The sequence below is a fragment of the Cervus canadensis genome, chromosome 20, assembly GCF_019320065.1.
Source record: "Cervus canadensis isolate Bull #8, Minnesota chromosome 20, ASM1932006v1, whole genome shotgun sequence".
NCBI lineage: Eukaryota > Metazoa > Chordata > Mammalia > Artiodactyla > Cervidae > Cervus > Cervus canadensis.
The window spans coordinates 3,127,947-3,147,323 of record NC_057405.1 but is presented as its reverse complement, the minus strand read 5'-3'; the positions used below and the strand labels follow the sequence as shown (position 1 = coordinate 3,147,323).

At 48.1% G+C, this 19,377-nt stretch overlaps 1 protein-coding gene across 1 annotated transcript in view; it reads left to right on the top strand.

The window, feature by feature from the left end:
* Nucleotides 1-4,249: 4,249 nt before the first annotated feature.
* LOC122422744 (gamma-aminobutyric acid receptor subunit rho-2) overlaps nt 4,250-19,377 on the top strand; it is a 40,996-nt gene continuing 25,868 nt past the window's right edge. The window contains exons 1-2 of the mRNA XM_043439371.1: nt 4,250-4,496; nt 13,594-13,700. Of these exons, the coding sequence (XP_043295306.1) occupies nt 4,309-4,496; nt 13,594-13,700 (295 nt within the window). The 5' untranslated portion in view covers nt 4,250-4,308. The remainder of the gene's footprint in view (nt 4,497-13,593; nt 13,701-19,377) is intronic.

Below are 19,377 nucleotides of genomic sequence, written 5' to 3'. Positions count from 1 at the left end.
TACCTCCTTAAATGTTCTCCTGCCTTTTTCCAGTTTTCATGCTCACCGCCACTACCCTAATGAGCCATATCGTCTCTAAACTAGCGCAGAAATCTCTTACGTTTCTGTTCTTTTTGATTAGTTTGTATTGGAATATAGTTGATTTACAATGTGTACTACAGCAAAGTGAACATATGCAGTTGTACATGTACACGTATCCACTCTTTTAGATTCGTTTCCCATGTGAGTTATTACCGAGTATTGTGTAGGCTTCCCTGTGCTATGCATAGGTTCATGATGTCTACTTTATATATGTTAATAGTGGTACAAGCCTCCATTCTTTCTGCACACTGCAGCTGGAGACTTCTCTAATGCTCTCCTTGGACTTGTATGTCTTTTGAGTTGTATTAATGTGCCTAGCTTTATAATCACTGTAAATTTAATTATTATGCACATTATTAGGAATGTGAATAATACTGAAATATTTCTTGTACCATTTTAATAGACAAGCTCAGGGCCCGTGTAACATTGCCCTTAAAACAGGCCGGAACCCTTAATGTAGGACACAAGACTGTGACCAGAGTCCCGCCTAACTCTGGCCTAATTTGGCAGCATGTAACTTACTGGGACTTTCCACACCCCTCATCTTGAGCCACTAGGGACAATCCTTGGTCCTGAGAAATAAAAAAATGTTAAAGTTATACATCCACTGCCTCACACCACGTGCAAAATTAATTCAAAATGAATCTTAAGACCTTAAAGTAAGAGCAAAAACTTGGAAGAAAACATAAATCTTCATGACCATGGGTTAGACAGTGGTTTCCTAGCTAGAAGATAAAAGCATAAGCAACCAAAGAAAAAGTAGATAAGCTACATTCCATCAAAATGCAAAACCTTTTGTGTTTGAAAGAACATTAATAAAGTGAAAACACAAAATGGGAGAAAATAAATGTAGATCATATGTCTGATAAGAGACTTGTATCAAGAATATCTAAAGAACTCATAACTCAAAAATAAGTACCTGGGTAAAAAGTGGCAAAGGATTTGAATAGCCATTTGCACAAAGACGATACTCGAATCATTAATTAGACATAAGGGACCTGCACAGTGAGGTCCCTAATTAGACATTAGGGATCACAGTGAGACACCACTTCACACCCACTATGATGGCTAGAGGGTGCACTGCTGGTGGGAATGTAAAATGGTGCAGCCACTTTGAAAAACCACTTAGCAGTTCCTCAGAATTTAAACATGGAGTTATATGACCCAGCAATACACCCAGGTATATGTCCAAGACAAAATACATACACACAACTTGTACATGAATGTTCATAGCTTTTGAATGTTCAAAAAATGTTTTTTTAAATTTTTTTTTTTTTTGTAGACCATTTTTAAAGTCTTTATTGGATTTGTTACAATATTGCTCCTGCTCTATGTTTTGGTTTTTTGGCAAAGAGGCATGTGCGATCCTACCTCCTTGACGAGGGATCACACGCTCATCCCCTGCGTTGAAAGGTGAAGTCTTAACCACTGGACTGACAGGGAAGTCCTCATAGTATTATTGTTAATAGCCCCAAACTGGAAACTCAAATGTCCATCCACTGATGAATGAATAAACAAGACATGTTCTATCTATACGATGGAATGTTATTGGGCAATAAAAGGGAATGAAGTTGTACTATTGATACCTGCTTCAATACGGCTGAATGCTGAAAACATGCTGAGTGAAGCCAGACACAAAGGACTACATGTTGCATGATTCCATTTGTACGAAATACCCCAAACAGGCAGGTCCGTGGATACAAAAAGTAGACTGGTGTTTGTCGGGCAGGAGGGAATGGAGAATGAAGAGACTGCTACTGTGTATGAAGTTTCTCGTGGAGGAGGAGGTGAAGCTGTTCTAAAGCCAGGTGGTGGTGACAGTTGTGCAAAACTAAAAACCCCATTTTAAAGGTAAGTTTGTGGTGGGTGAATGACATTCCAAAAAAAATAAAAAGTGTTACACAGCTCCAACTGATTTTTATTACTTGTAATCACAGGAATTGAACCACTAAAAGTAAAATTTAAAGAAAAAACTTGGTAAGATACAAGTTGCATCTGAAATGCAACAAAGCAAATACTTCAAGACCAACAACATCCATGCATGATTCTAGGCTCCCAGCCAGTCAGCCCCTGATCGGCCTGTTCCAAATGACAGAAATGAAAAGAGATCTTTGGAACAAAATTTATGGAAAAGAACTTTTCATAGGTCACATGTCTTCCTCACTAAATCTTCAGCAGGAATGGGACTTTTAAACATTCATCACTTTGCTGACAAAGGTCCATATAGTCAAAGTTACGGTTTTCCCAGTAGTCATGTATGGATGTGAGAGTTGGACCATAAAGAAGGCTCAGTGCCAAAGAATTGATACTTTTGAACTGTGGTGTTGGAGAAGACTCTTGAGAGTCCCTTGGACTGCAAGGAGACTCAACCAGTCTATCCTAAAGGAAATCAGTCTTGAATATTCATCAGAAGGACTGATGCTGAAGCTGAAACTCCAATACTTTGGCCACCTGATGTGAAGAACTGACTCCCTGGAAAAGACCTTGATGTTGGGAAAGATTGAAGGCGGGAGGAGAAGGGGGTGACAAGAGGATGAGGTGGTTGGCTGATATCATTGACTCGATGGACATGAGTTTGAGTAAGCTCCGGGAGTTGGTGATGGACAGGGAAGTCTGGCGTGCTGCAGTCCATGGGGTCGCAAAGAGTCGGACACAACTGAGCAACTGAACTGAACTGAACTGAACTCACCGGTGCTCAGCTGTGTCCGACTCTTTGCGACCTCATTGACTGCAGCCTGCCAGGCTCCTCTGTCCCTGGGATTCTCCAGGAAAGAGTACTGGAGTGGGTTGCCATGCCCTCCTCCAGGAGACCCTCCTGACACAGGGATCGAACCTGTGCCTCTTGCCTCTCCTGCATCGGTAGGCAGATTCTTTACCACCTGGGAAGCCTTACAGCCCGCCAGACCTGCCTCCAACCTAGAGCCCTGGCTCCCACTGAGTCCTTTCACCTCCTGCTCTGAGCAGTCACCGGTGCCCGTGGGTGATAACTTGACTGTCTCATTCTTCCGTCTTCCCTGTCCCCTTCCCTTAGGGCAGGACCTCATCCTCTTTTATTATGACAATTTCTCTGACCTAACTGATACCAGTTAGAAGTTCCTGAAAAAATAAAGTGCTTCATGTCATACCACTTTGCTTAAAGAGATCAGAAGAACTGGTTTTGATTCTTCCTAAGAAAACCCTAATGCTGTTTCACTTTTAGCTATTGTCCCTTCTGACCTCCATCCCCACCTATAAGGATGTCTCTGCCACACCTGTCGTCTCCATTCCCAGGATGCAGCAAGCAAGCAATAAGTAGGTTTTTTTTTTTTTTTGCTGCTGCATGTGGAATTTTAGTTCCCTGACCAGGGATCGAACTTGCTCTGCTGCAATAGAAAGCTTGGAGTCTTAACCATCAGATCACCTGGAAAGTCCCCAGTAAGTAGTTTTTAAACATTTTCTTTGGTTGAGTAGGTGAAACAACCATGTGTGTCTTTTCACTTCTAATGTTCGTGATGCCATATTCCAGGATAGGGATCAAGCCTCACTGATGGCGACATTATATCTTTTAGGATGAAAGATCAGCATTCGTCCAGTGTTCCTGCTAGGAAGATGAACTTACATAATCACAAATTCTCCTTTGGTTTATGCTTTCTTTCAAAATTAAAATGCATTTTATGCTTTGATAAGATTGAAAAGAAAACAAAAAAGACATGTATTTGGGGGAAAAAAAACAAACACCCTTGTCCACAGACAAAGCACAGGCTCTTAGCTCAAGGAATAAAGCAAGCCTATGGAAACAGGTCAATCTCGTGTTTGCTCAGCATTTCCTGGGCACAGTCAGGCGCTCACCTCTGTGTCCACAAGTCCTTCCTGCAAACCCACCCAGAGTCCAGCCTGCTCCCTGGCGCATGTGACAGACTGGTTTTATGTCGCCAGCAAGATGGATTAATGATCTCAGCAAAAGGCTGGCATGTTCAAGAGATTTAATTTTTTTTTTTTTTTTATGTAACAGTTTTAACCAAAGCTCTTCTAGGACACAGCGGAAGCTGAGTTTCACAGGAGAACCACCTTACTAATAGCCAATCACTAAGTAGCGGGGACGGGAAAGCCTTGCTGTTGGTGTCACGACAGCCCAAAGGGGTGGGAAGTGGGTTGGCGCAAGCCTCGGTATCAATATTAGATCGGGAAGCTCAGCCGGGCCAGCCATGCCCCGCTCACATCGCCGGCTCGAGGCGGCAGACCGACTCGATGGTTAAGCCTGCGGGGATCTGCCCTGCTGCAGGCCCCTGGAAGGCAACTTGCAGCATCACAGACGTTCACAGGATGCCTTATTTTTCAAGACTCATTTTGTTCTTGTTCTGCTTGATGGTTCTTGTGGAGAGCAGAAAGCCCAAGAAGAGGAGATGGACAGGGCAGCTGGGAACGTCCAAGCCAAGGTAAAGTCGTGGGCGGGATGGGGGAAGGTGCCTGGAGGTGGCAGCTGCAGTCTGGGGACAGCTTCCGGGAGGGCTGGGGGTCAGATCGGCCGTCCTCCTGGAATCCCTTTTCCAGTCAGAGGGAGATGAACACAGCCTCTCGCTGGGCGCAAATACACTATCGTGTCACCGGCAGTGAGCGAGCAGGCTGGGCCTTTCATTCTGATGTTTGTGTTCCTCCAAAGCATCCTGATTTGAGGCAGGGAGCTGAAGACTTAGTGGGTAAAGCATCTTTACTTCTCAGATTGTCCTGCTTTCATTCTCGGGATTACATCCTGTAGGGACCATAAGTGGCTTGCTAAGCAATTACCTCAAGAATTCTTTTTGAGGGGAATGGTATATAGGAATTTAGTTTGAATTATGAAGAAAACATGTAACTGGGAGTTGTTTTTTTTTAATTATTTGATTGGTAGCAACTTTATAATGGTTTTGGGTATCATTTCACTGTTTTGAATCTTAGAAACGGTGTTTGAAATTTGTTAGCTGAACAGAAATTCTTGTGTGGACAACAGAGGAGGCAGTTTTGTGATGTAAAGGAAACATTTCCAAGAAAAACTGGTTAGGCCCAGAATGTGCACTCATTTTCGCAAATCAGGTTCCTTAATATGTGTTTTGAACTGATGTATCAAGCACGGTACTCTAGGTCTATTCAGCACAGAGGAAAGATCAAGCAGCTAAGATACCCGCACCACGTGTGAGATGTTACACACCTATTTTCCATCCTACTAGGCCCTGCGTGAACTAGTGATTATGAATATAAGCTAATATCTTGAGGTACATTTTCTAGGCCAGTGGTCTCCTTTTAAAAAAATTTTTTTTGGTCACACTGGCTTTCAGGATCTTCGTTTCCCAGCCAGGGACTGAACCTGGGCCCTTGACAGTGAGATCAGAGTCCTAAACGCTGGACCACTAGGGCATTCCCTGATTTCCCTTTCTGACCATGTACCACGATCAGTGATGATTTTTTAAAAGTGTACCTCCAGTGTGTGTGTGTGTGTGTGTGTGTGTGTGTGTGTATACGTATGCATAAATTGCGTAATGTACTGTTATAAATCTGTGTATTAAATTAAAGCTTGATAGCTTTGTTTTTAGATAAAAACTAATTGTAAAGAAGAGTTGCAGTCTCTACTTCCTGCAACCCACTGCGCTCTCTCGAGCCCCCCACGGGTGCCCCTACTTTAGAGACGTGAAGACTCTGTGGAGTCTGACACCCTCAGTCAGGAAGCAAGCAGATACCAATTGACCAGGATGACAGAAAGGAAGCAGCACTCTCGAGGGCTCAGCCTGGTTACACATAATCTCAGGATCCGAGGCTGTTGAACTGGCAGGAACCTCAGAGGTCACTGGATCCAGCAATTCCCCTGAGTTCTAATTCTGAAAATGTGAGTAGGTGTTGTATGGAAAAGAGGCTCCAGGGTCAAAGAAGCTTGGGAAATCCTGCTTTAGACCGTTTTAACAGGTATTTTTACTATGTAAATAGACACTGTGTATTTGAAGAGGGGGATAAATTACACAGGTTATCCAAAAAAAAAAGAACACATTTTTTTTGGACTATCTTGTGGGTTTCCTATTCCACAGAGAACACTTGGGGAAACTGTCTCATTTTACAGAAGTCAAGACGTCCGCCTGAGTCACTCACGCAGTTGCTAGTGGCTTGTCAGGACCAGAACCCAGGACCCTGACTTACTCAGGTGGGAGGGAAAGCGTCATCTGAACCTGTCTATTCTCCAGTGGCGCTGGGTTCAGCACGAGCCCCTCTGGGACCCTCAGGGATTCCACTCTGCAACCTGGACAATTACAGCATCTCTGTCCCTCCTCAGAAGACCCACAGTCTCATTCCCAGACACCTGCTTGAGCTTGTGGACAGACTGGATTTATTTATTTATTTATTTTTAAATTTTTATTTATTTTTTTTCCATTTATTTTTATTAGTTGGAGGCTAATTACTTTACAATATTGTAGTGGGTTTTGTCATACATTGACATGAATCAGCCATGGATTTACGTGTATTCCCCATCCCGATCCCCCCTCCCACCTCCCTCCCCATCCCATCCCTCTGGGTCTTCCCAGTGCACCAGCCCCGAGCACTTGTCTCATGCATCCAGCCTGGGCTGGTGATCTGTTTCACCCTAGATAATATACATGTTTCGATGCTGTTCTCTCGAAACATCCCACCCTCACCTTCTCCCACAGAGTCCAAAAGTCTGTTCTGTACATAGACTGGATTTATTTAAAAAACATTTTTTAATGTGGTATAGTTGATTTTCAGTATTATATTAGTTTCAGGTATAGAGCATAGTGATTCAGAAATTTTATAGATTATACTCCATTTATAGTTACTATAAAATATTGGCTATATTCTCTGTGCTGTACAATATATCCTTGCAGCTTATTTACTTTATACATAGTAGTTTGTACCTCTTATGCCCCTACCCCTCTCTCGCCCCTTCCCCCTCCCCTCTCCCCACTCCTAATCACTAGTTTATTCCCTATTATCTGCGAGTCTATTTTTTTGTTATATTCACTAGTATGTTTTATTTTTTAGATTTTGCATATAAGTGATTATCATACAGTATTTGTCTTTCTGTTATTAATATTTCACTTAGCATAATATCCTCCTTTATTCCAACGTCTCCCTGCCCTTTTGCCATTCATGTTGTTGCAAATGGCAAAATTTCATTCTTCTCTTTATGACTGAGTACTGTTCCATGGTAATATATACCACATCTTCTTTATTTGTTATGGAGGCTGAGGTTGCTTCCACATCTTGACTGTTGTAAACAATGCTGCTATGAACTTTGGGATGCATGTATCTTTTCAAATTAGTGTTTTTGGTTTCTTCCACCCAGAGTAGAACTGCCGGATCATATGGTAGTTCTAGTTTTAATTTTTTGAGGAAACTCCATACTGTTTATTGATGAATTAAATTTGACCCTTAGGAGTGAGAACTTCTTGAAATCTATCCCATAAGGTGGTAATGTGGGTGAAAAGATGAGCACACATCATTCAAAGAATATAAAATAATTATTGAGCAGAAACCGGGAGAAAGAACAGAGAAAAGTCGTATCAGGAATCATGGTTCCAGGCCTTTCTGCAACCCACCAGAGCACGTGCACACTCAGACAGTCATAGAGCTACGTCTCTGTGTGAAAGATTTCAGCCAAACATTTGACGAAAAAGTACTTTCATTATTGACACAAGAGTTAAGCTCTACTGATAAATAGGAATAAAATGACCTGACCCTTTCTCCCTACAGTCTTAGAGCATTTCATCTCTGTGGAATAGCTCCTTCTCTTAGATGTCCCGTTCACACACACACACACACCCCCCACACCCCACACGTGGTCTCACACACAGTCATACATCCACATGTAACACATATGGTCACACTCACACAGACAGCCACACACAGGGACCTCTTCTCACGTATCAACCTCCCCTCTGTCACTGTAGCCAGCACACCCTCACAAAACAATCATTCTGTCCAGCAGCAGCTTTTTCAAAACTGCCTCCAGTTTTCTGACCCTTTGTGCCCCTTTTGACTGACTCGCTGCCAAGCGAGCCTGTTTGCTCTATGCTCTCTGCTTTGTTCTGTTCTTCCAGCCTCTCAGCCTCCCAGCTCTATTCCCACTTCTTCCCATCCTGCTGCCTGAGGTGGCCCCCTGACCACCCGACCGCTTCCCTGCCAGGAGAGGCCCTTCCCTCTTGAGATCTGAAAATGCAGCGGGACCTGGCAGTGCGGGCCCTGTCCTGATCACACTGTCTGCCCTCTCCCGGCCCCAAGCCCGGGGCCCCTTTCCATCTTTCCTTCCCGTTGGGTGCCCCCTTGCTTCCACCTGCCCTTGACCGCCTGCTCCCTGTTTGCATCATGGCTCCAAGGCTGGTCCCAGGAAGCCTCCTCTCTCCCTCCCCAGCGACCCTCCCCTCCCCAGGGGCCTGTGGGGTTGGGAAGTCGGGGAAAACCAGGCTGGGGCCCTGCTTCTGCTGCTTGCCGGCTGTGTGGCCGTGTTTCCTGATCTTTCTGAACCTCGTTTCTCCAAATAGAATGGGGGGTGACGGAAGCTCGGGGCCCGTGCAAGGAGGGGTGACTCACGGGGGGTGTGATCCTTGTGATCGCTGTTGTTATTGCAGCAAATAACAATACGGTGGCACCTGCCCTGCTCCTCAAGGTGGAGTGAACACATTTTTCTTCTCTCCCCCTTTCACTGGATTGGAGGTTCCGTGAAGACTCCCAGCCTTGCAGCCGGCGCCTAACATACCGCCCCTGGAGTCTGGGATGGGAGGGCTCGGGCATTCGAACTGGGGTGGGCACCCACTGTGAAGGATGGGTGCAGGGCATCCAGCTCACACAAACAGCCCAAGCCTCGGGGCATCAGCGGCCTGAGTCATCAAATGGCTGGACCTCTAAGAAAAACGCCAGGTCCTCTGAATGGCACTGGGATGTCAATCTCCCTCTCCCCAGCAAATCTCCCTCTCCCCAGCACGCTGGCACGTGAGGACTTCCGCTGCCCTAATCCTCCCCTTCAAACAGAGAAACTGTGCTGACCCGGAGGGATTTGCTCCCTGCGAGGCGGGGGGTGGGGGGTGCAGCGAGCCGGCTGCCCTCACAATTTAATGTCCGGATGGGCTAAGCCCTCAGGCTGAGCTCTGCCTCACACCTGGAGGGTCTCCGCTGAGGCTTCGGAACAGCTCTCCAGGGGCTGCTGCGCAGGGAAGCATGCCTGGTCCCGCTCAGCCTCTTGGGGAAGAGACCCGAGAGGGCGGCAGGTCCCTGAAATGACCTCTCTGTGACCACACACGCTTCTAGGGAATTGACTGAGGTCCCACCTTCCAGCTAAAGGACAGGAAGGGACCGCTGGCCTCTCCTCAGAGCATGCAGCCTCAGACGCCTTGTCCAAAAGCAAATCTGTTCACGGCTTCTTCCTCCGGCACCCTTCCATGTTTTCCCTCAGCCTTTGGTTACAGATAAAATTCTTCACAGGATCTTCAAGGCTCTCCCTGGCTGAGCCCTGCAGCCTCGGTCTGTCCATTTCATCCTCACCCCTCCTACCCTTTCTCCAGTTTCATATAATGGCCCACCCATCCTTCAGCTGGGTCACCTTGCCCTTAGAAGTTCTCAAACTGTGGACAATGTTGAGTTGAAAAGCCGATAGGATACCCAGCTGGGAATAATCAGTTAGTAGGATGCAAAGGGCCAGGGCCAGGGACATAGGTCTCAGAATCATCAGTGAGTGAATGCCAGTTGAAGCCACTGCCAAAGAGAGTGTCCAGAGGGAGAGCAGGTGGCTGAGAAAGGGCCCCCAGGACACTGGCAGGACAAGAAGGGGCTGAGGAGGGAGAGAAACTGCAGGGGAGGCAGGAGGAGGACCGAGGGCCCTGTCCTGGAAGACGAGGTTCTCAGCAGAGGCTGGTGCTCCCTGACCTTCAGCAAGGGTACCCGCAGGGCCTCGGCTCAGGCCCAAAGGGGAAAGAGGCTCTTGGGACTGAGGAAGTGGCTGCAGCTCTTCGGGAAAGTTATTTACTTATTGGGAGGAGGGAGAGACGATTCTTAAAACAGAAATGTTCACAGAAGAGGATAACTACCACTGTGCCATCCTCACTTTCCAGTGAATTTTGCGCGAGGAGGCTGTGGGGTCTGGATGGATCACCTTCTTTGTTTCCGTTCAAGGTGAGAGAGACTAGGACCCAGTTTGGAGGCTGATGAGAAAGGGCAGTGAGGAGGAGAGAGGGGAGGAAGTTGGGCCAGGGTGTTTGAGGGCAGAGTTCAAAGGGCTCGGGGAGAAGGGGTCAGGCACCTCTGCTGAGCCCCCAGGGACCTCCAGAACCTACAAGGCCGAAGGAAGTGAAGACACGGCTCCTGCTCCTGCTTTCTGAGCGGCCGCCACCCTATCTGCACTTTCTACCTGGTGTCTCACAGGCGTCTGGAAATGGAGATGGCTCCCAAGAATTTGATGCACCATCATCTCCACAAACATGCCGCTCCCCCGGTTTTTATCATCTTAGCGAATGTTTCCACCATTTACCCAGGTGCTTGTCGTAAAACTGGGCCATCCTTGCCTCTCTGTTTCCCCCATCCCCATCCCCAAGCCATCAGCAAGGTCTTTCTGCCTCCCTCAAACCTGATCAGTCCTCTACACCCTCACCGCTCACTGCCCTAACCCAGGTGCCGTGTTCTCGCAGTAACAGCCTTCTAACGGTTTCCTGCTTCTTCTCTGCCCTTCCGCCATCGCTTCTACCTGAGCGGTCTTCTCAGGTGTTAATCCAGACCTTGTGACCCCCCTGCTCAGAATTCCCATGGGTTTCCTCTCTCAGGGTCATACATCCGGGGGCCTCAGACCTAGTCCCTGGCCTCGTCTCCACCTCCTTTCTCACTGCTTTCCTCCTCATTCTCTACCCGCTGGTCTTCTTACTGTTCCACACACGAGACTCACCTCAGGACATTTGCGCTTGCTGGTCCCTCTCTCAGGATGCACTCTCTTCAGCTCCTCTCACGGCTCACCTTCTCTCCAGGGCTCACAAGGCTTCCTGGACCACCCTCTACCCCAACCCATCTCTCTCTCCTTCCTTACTCTGCTTTATTCTATGTTTATGGCACTTACTTTCTGAGGTCATGTTATTTCTCTCTCCATTTGTTTACTGTCTGCTTATCAGCTCTGTGGGGGGAATGAGTGTCTGTCCTGCCATGACTTGAGCGAGGAGTATTTGGACAGAGTGGATGCTCCATAGGCATGTGCTGAGAAAATAAATTTTAGTCCAGGAATCAAAGAATCATGCAATGAGAGAGCAGGATGGCTGTCCATATTGTCCAGACAAAGACATTTTCCTCTCCCCTGCTAGGTTCTTCTGGCTGGTATAAGAATTAAATGGACAGGAGAGAACTTAACAGGAGAAAATCAAACAAAAGTTTAATAATCTGCATCCATGGGAGAGACCCAGGAAAAATGAGTAATTCTCCCAATGGCCAAGCACTCACATTAAATACCTTCTTCAGCTAAAGACAGAGGAGGATGTTGGGGGTAGTGGTTTAGGACTTCAGTCAGGAGGAAGGCAATTCACGTGAAGATGGGAAAAGAAATGTTTGTAAAGCAGTGATGTGCCAGGCTGGGCAGACAAGGGACAAGCTGGACGCCTGTCCCAGACAATGGGACAAGCCTGACCTCCAGTCCCTACAGACTGTCTCCACCACCCCTACCCTCTATTCTTTGCAGACATCTCTGGTGACAGCTCTATTCCAGGAACAGACCCTCTGTACAGATTCTTTTAGGCATGCTGCATGCGAAGTTGCTTCAACTGTGTCTGACTTTTGGCAACCCCATCGACTGCAGCCCGCAGGCTCTTCAGTCCATGGGATACTCTAGACAAGAATACTGGAGGGGGTTGCCATTTCCTTGACCTCCCATCAAATAATACCATCTGGGCAGAGCTGAGAGAATGAAATTTAACGATTTCATAGGAAGATGTCTCAATGAACAGGACCCCGAGACAGGAAATGTATCACTCTTCTCTTAACAGAATTTAAACAGGAAATATGCTTGTTTCTCTAAAAAGTCAATGAAGTGTGACAAGAACACAGAGAGCTAATAGGGGTGTATATAAATGAACAACAGACATTTAAAAACAAAGTCTCTTCCTTGATTTCTAAAACCCTTCAATATCTAACACATTACAGATAGTATTATAGTAACACTGATTTCTTATAAGGTTATTTCCTTCCATCAAGAATTAAACCTCTGGGAGTTTCCTGGTGGCCTAGTGGTGAGGATTCTGGATTTCCACTGCTGGGGCCCGCGTTCCATCCCTATTGGGGAACGTTGAGATCTTATAAGCCTCACAGTATGGCCAGAAAAAAAAATTAAAACTCACATTCCATCAGCCCCAAATGTTCAAACAACCTGCTAGTTTGCCTGCCTTCCTTCCTCTCCATTTCATTCTCCCTCTCCTCTTATTATGTTTCCTGTCTAGTGATCATCCTGTAAGTAGCACATCGCTTTGGAATATTTGGAACTTGACTGCTCTAGGATTATGTGTGGTTGTGGTGGGAAAAAAGATGTGGAAAGAATGAGTGTGAGTTAGGCCAGAATCACGCCTTTGTCCTCTGGGTTACAGGAAGGATGGGAAGTGGGGTCTGCCGTCCTGGGCTCCAACCGCCCTCCCTCACCACCTGGCTGGACGGGTCGGGCCCTTCTGTGCCCAGCTGAGGCCTCCACGCCCGCTGGCTGTGAACGGTCTGTTCTCCGGAGGGGTGAGGCTCTCTCCGCCAGGATGGCTTCTGCAGACAGCTGCCAACTGGACTGATGTGAGGAATAGGAGGTCTGGCTAGGATCAAACCAGCCTGTTACAACTTTATTTATCTCAGAATTTTGCGTATCACAAAACCAATATTATACCAACATTGAAGAAATGTTTGTAAGTTAATTGATTTATTTAGCTAATTTTTGGCTGCCCTGGGTCTTTGCCGCTGCAAGCATGCTTCCCCCAGTGGCAGCAAGCAGGTAGTACCTCCCTTGAGCTTCGTTGGGGGTGGCTTCTCTTGCTGAGCACTGGCTCTAGGACGTGGGGTTTAATATTTGTGGCACATGGGCTTAGTTGCTCTGTAGCATGTGGGATCTTCCTGGATCAGGATATGTCTCCTGCATTAGTAGGCAGATTCTTAACCACTGGACCACCAGGGAAATTCCTAAAGAAATATTTCAAAAGGAAAAAACAAAAAAACATAAACCATTCAACCCAAGCATTGGTCATCCAATCATGACTTTTGGCAAGACAGTTAGGAGCTTGCCAAGGGAGAATGGGGTCCTGTCTGGGAGGGATCTGTTTTCGAAGCCTCTGGAAGGGCCAGGTCCTTAGGTCAGCCTGTCGGTGAGGGCGGGCTGCTGAGGGCAAGCGGGGCTGCGGGAGCCTGGATCCCTTATCTCTCAACCCCCCTTCAGGGGAGAAAGAGACAGTAAGATGGGGGGAAGTGTCTGACAGGTAGATCCTGCAGGCAGTAATCTCCCCAAATCATCTCACACAATGCCTCGGTGGGCGGATGGAAAACGCTTCTTGCCTGTCTTTGCAGTCCCCTGTATAAGAAGAACCCCGATATGACCAAAATCCGACATGGAAAACCTCAGCCGCTTCTCAGAGTGGATGACCACGATTTCACCATGAGGCCCGCCTTTGGAGGTAAGATGTGTCCGCCCACCTTCAGCCCTCTGGGGCCTGATCCCAGGACCGCCTCCTGCTGCTGTTCCCTCGGGTTCCCTCAGGCACAGCCCTGCTCCCGGGGGAGCGGGCGTGACTCGAGTTTCCCAGTCAAGGTCGGCAGAGCCCAACTCACTAATTATCCCCTGGAGCAAAGCGGTGGAAGGAAGTGAGTGTTGAGGAGAGGCTGGGGACGGTGACGCTGTTTACTTTCTCAAAGGCCTAGCCCTGCTGCTGCCAACTTGCCTTTCTTAAAAGAAGAGCAGGCGGGAGGTTTTGCACAGAAAATGACTCTTTTCTGCTGCCCTTTGCCTGGCTGGGAATTTGGGTTTCTGAGGGGGGCCACCTGCTTGCCCATGCAGTAACCATTTAACCCCTTGCAGGAACTTCCCTGGTGGTCCAGTGGTTAAGATTCCCGCTCCCAGTGCAGAGGGAGTGGGCTCAGTCCCTGGCTGGGGAGCTAAGATCCCGTATGCCACACAGTGTGGCCAAAAAAAAAAAAAAAAGATCTTGAAAAAAGAAAACCCCAAAAACAATTTAACCCCTTGCAAAGGCCCCTTGCAGACGACCCCAAAAGAGCTTCCCCTCTCTGGGGGGTCCAGCAGGGGTGGCATGGATGGTGGCTGCCCCTCCCAGGAACTGGAGAAAAATGCTGCAGGGAGAGAGGAGCCTGGACAGGGGCCAACCATCTGCACCGACAGGGCAGGGGGAAGGATGGGACTCACAGGATGCGTGAGACACGGGCCCAGGCACCCCTTGTGCAGGTGGGGAGACTGAGCCCCAGAGCGAGGCAGCCGATGCACCCTGGCCAGTGAGACCCTGGCAGGCTGGTCTCTATTCCCCTTTATCTCGCTCTTGAACTTCCCTCAGGTGCCAGCGTCCTCCTGGGGCGGCAGGAAGGAGCAGGAGTGACTTGTGAGCAAGCCACCGACCCTCTGCCTTTGGTTTGTGAAGTGGGGGAAGTAATCCCTCCGTCTGCGGGGGCTGTCAGGATTAAATGAGATGATGTCTGTAAAGCCCTGGCACCTAGGGGTTCACGGCCCCTTAGAAAAAGCCAGCTGTCAGGCCTCCCTCTTGTGTGACTGTGAGGGGATTAGGATGTTAATTTATCCCTGGGGGCCTTTGCATTTTCAAAGCCTCTCACTGCTCTCGGCTCCTGGAGCTCTGACACCTGCCAAGCGGGAGGAGGAAGCAGGCGGCCGATGGCAGTCACTGCCTCTTCTTCCTGCTGGGACAGAAAGCTGCTCAGCCGGGCATCCCGCTGCCCTCGAGGGCTTGCTCTGAGTAATGCCGCCAGAGAACTTCATGAACTTCAGTAACATTTTCCTGAGTAAGCAGCTCTAAAATTAGCTGGATGTAATCCAGGAGGTCCAAACGAGATGATATCCTATAAGCAGAAAGCTCCTCTTTGTTTTTCTTCTAGAGCAGGGGTCCCCAACCTCTAGGATCTAATGCCTGGTGATCTGAGGTGGAGCTGATGGCATAATAATAGAAATGAAGTGCACAATAAATGTAACGTGCTTGAATCATCCAGAAGCCTCCCCTGTCCGTGGAAAAATTGTCTTCCATGAAACTAATATCTGGTGTCAAGGTGGCTGGGGACCCTTGTTCTAGAGGAGGAGCTAAGATGCAGAGGGTTGGCAGGTGACTGGGACAAGGTTGCCAAACAATAGCATTAATGCCAATGCACAATTCTTGCTGACTTCCGTGCCAGGGCACTTACAGACATGATCTTACTTCAGTCCTCACAACTCCGTGAAGTAGACATAATTATGAAGTAGATACTGTTATGCCTAGATGAGGAACGTGAGGTGTGGAGAGGTGAGGTGACGCCCACGTCACACAGCTGGGTGGGTCTCTTTCTTGCCTCCTCTGACCTGCGTGTCCTCCACTGCCAGGCAATTAGGCAGAGGAGGTATAGGGTTTAGGGCTCACAAACAATACTCCTAGGGGCCTCTACAAAGATTTTATTTTAAAGTCAGAAGAAAAAAATAAAATTTTAGGTAGAATAAAATGTTAATATATAATACTAATATATTCATCTTTATGCCAAGACTTTTTAAAGTGTTTTTTCTGGTGGAAGGGTCCATGGAGGCAAGAGGCCAGGGTCCTCAGACGTCACAGCGTAGCCCTTCGGCAGAGCGCAGTTCTGTGGGGCAGCTGGTGTGTCTGGGTGTGAGCGGCCTTCCGAATCACGCTGGGTGTGAGTGACCTTCCAAATCACGCCATGGAGCTTTCTCATGGAGGCTGTTGTTGCTGGCAGGAGCCTGAGCCTCACCTGGTCAGGACCTTCAGTTTGCAGAAGAGCCTGGGCCCCAGAGGGTTAAGTGATAAGCACAGAACAACTGGGGGCAAAACTTGGGTTTCTTCTGTGATGTCAGATGCAGAAGTGAAAGCCTCATAAAACCACCCTCCTCCTCTGGGAGAAAGCCAGGAGCTAGCTCTCAGGACCAGCGAGTGGAATCCTGCCACGTTCTCAGAAAACCCAGCTCTGAGGAGAATCATCCAACAGGCTGCAGCCCCAGGCGTTCGGAGAGCAAGCTGGACTTCCTGTATTCTGATCCCTGCACGTGCTGGGCCCATCAGCTGGACTTCCCCAGAGTGTGAAGGATCAGGACAGTCCCCTGCCCCTGCCCGAGTAAGCCTCTGAGGCTGGGAAAGGCCCTGATTTCAGGGAAAGCTGCTGGAGAAGGACGTGTCGCCTCCAGCAGGTTCGATAAGACCTTTACACGTCAGCGGTCACATCTCAGTCACCAAGGCAAAGGGTGGGAGCTGCTCCTCCTTCCTCCCACCTCCCTCCCCCAGAGCAGCTGGTCCTTGGGCCACATTTCCTTCCCTACAGGGCTATCCTGGATGTCCAGATGGTCCTTGAATGAAGTAGGGCTAGGGGAACTCATGATGAGGTCCACATATATGAACCCAGAAATAGCTTTGCAAGTGGAGGGGTCCTGACCAACAGGCTGGGTGGGGCCGTCACAGGAGGGGGCTTCCCACTGCCCAGGGCTCCAGTGATCGTCACAACCCACAGTCCCTGGAGCCTCTGTGGGTGGTTTGGAGCCCAGAAGCTGTCTCCGCCAGTGCTCCTGAGGGGGTCCACCTAGCCCCTCACTCCTGGGCAGGAGTACTGGCTGGTGGTGGGCGTGACTCTGGGGAAGGAGGCTGACAGACAGCACGGAGGTGACTCTGTCCAAGTAAGAGTAAGCCTGCCTTCTCTGGGGGCAGCCACGTGCCAGGCCCCCAAAGCAGAGCCTCAGCCCAAATGGCCCTAATGCAGGTCCAGCCTAACACACCCCCCTTAGCAGCCCTGCATACTCAGCAGGCCACACTCACAGGGTGCCCTTTAAGAATCACGGGGTATCTATTCCCATCCCTGTCTTTTCTTTCTAACTTGTGTCTCGAATAGGGGCTTCCTTGTGGACTGATATTTAAAAATAACTGATAGAGAGGAATTTGCCTAAGACTAGATACCCCTTGGATGACCTTTTCAGTCTGGAAAAAGAAAAGATTAAAAATCTAGCAGGTTCCTAATAATCCCAGGGATCAGTTGAAACAAAAATATCTTGTCTAAGCTCCCAGCTGCCTGGTTCGGTAATGTGTCCTGGTTAGGAGAACCTGCAGGGGCCTGCCTGGGGTTTCCCTTCCATTTGTTAGAAAAAGTGAAATGCTGAACTTTTTAAAATTAAATTTTAATTTTTAAAAAATGGAGTGTAAAACATACAGAACATATAACTTACAGTCCCAGTCATTTTAAGTGTATAGTTCAGTGGCCAAACCGCATTCACATTGTTGTCCAACCATCACCAGCATCCGTGTCTAGAGCTTTTTCATCTTCCCAAACCGAAGCTTCATTAAACAATAACTCTACTCCCTGCTTCCCCTGTCCCTGAGGACCACCATTCTACTTTCTGTCTCTGAATCTGACTGTTCTAGGCCCCTCGTGTCAGTGGAATTTTATAGTATTTGTTCTTTTGTGACTGGCTGATCCACTCAGCACTGTCTTCAACGTTCACCCATGTTGTGTGGCAAGATTCCTTTCTTTTTTAAGGCCAAACAATAGTCTGTTGTATGAATATATCACATGCTGTTTACCCACGTATCTGTCAACGGACATTTGGATTATTCCTTCCTTTTGGGTATTGGGAAAAAATCTGCCATGAACATGTGTGTACAGCATCTGTTCAAGACCCTGTTTTCAATCTGGGGGCTTAGGGCTTCCCAGGTGGTTCAGATGGTAAAGTGTCTGCCCGCAATGTGGGAGACCCGGGTTCCATCCCTGGGTCGGGAAGATTCCCCTGGAGAAGGAAATGGCAGCCCACTCCAGTATTCTTGCCTGGAAAATTCCATGGATGGAGGAGCCTGGGTAGGCTACAGTCCATGGGGCCGCAAAGAGTCGGACTCGATTGAGCAACTTCACTTTCACTGTATACCCAGAAGTGGAATTGCTGGAACCCATAGTAGTTCTATGTTTAATTTTAAGAGGAACTCTCATACTTTTTTCTACAACAGCTACATCATTTTACCTTTTCACCAGCACAATGCTGATTCTTTAAAAAATTTTTTTTGCCAAGTGGCATGTGAGGACTTAGTTCTCTGATCAGGGACTGAACCCACACACCTTGCAGTGGATGTGTGGTCTTAACCACTGGACCCCCAGAGAGTCCCACATGGTGCTGGTTTTTAATTCAAACTGTAGAAGTGGGGGACTTCCCAGGTGGTGCTAGTGATAAAGAATCTGCCTGCCAATGCAGGGGACTAAAGAGACATGGGTTTGATCCCTGGGTTGGGAAGATCCCCGGGAGGAGGGCATGGCAACCCACTCCAGTATTCTTGCCTGGAGAATCCCATGGACAGAGGAGCCTGGCGGGCTGCAGTCCATGGGGTTATAAAGAGTCAGACGACTGAAGCGACTTAGCATGCATGCATGTATGTAAAAGTGGGAGGTAGAGGAGGGACGTAATGTCATCGTGGATTCTTTTGAATTAAATCCAAGGAGTTTGTCAGGATGGTGGGCAAGTGGCCACAAAGTAGGTTAGGTCCTCCAACCAAAATACTTTCATTTTCATTCTTAAGACAAACATGGTGCTTTTTGGAGCTGATTTGTATGAAGCAGGGTCGGTGGCACTTGGGGACCCAGCAGTGAGCACTACAGCCACAGTCCTTGGAGTGTTAATGCTCTGGTTGGGGAGATCAGTGTTAATGAAGTCTTCACATCAAGACGTCAAATTACAGAGAACTGCTGGAAGGACAGAGGAGCCATAGGGTGGGCGCAACAGGGCGGGTTGTGGGCAACAGGGGAGGGCTGCCTCCAGGAGTTCAGGAGGAGAAAGGCCAAGGAGCCAGTCTTGCTGGACTAGACATGGGTTCAGTCACTTCTCTTGACTCCTGGCATGCCAGAGTGTCATCCCAAGAAGTGACATCCCAAGAAGCGTCTATAGGTGAAACAGAAATGACTCAGTTCAGACACATATTACAGAAGCAATGGAGGGCATCTCGGCTGATGGAGGGGGAGTTATGTGGTCAGTTCTGTCCAAAGAGAGAATCAAAGATGCCTGCATTCAAGAGGTGATGTTCATAATGAGGAAAGATGCAGTGGGGCTGAGCCCAGTGGGTGGAGAGAGGAAGAGGGGGCCAAGGTGAAGGTGCTCATGGATAACAGGAG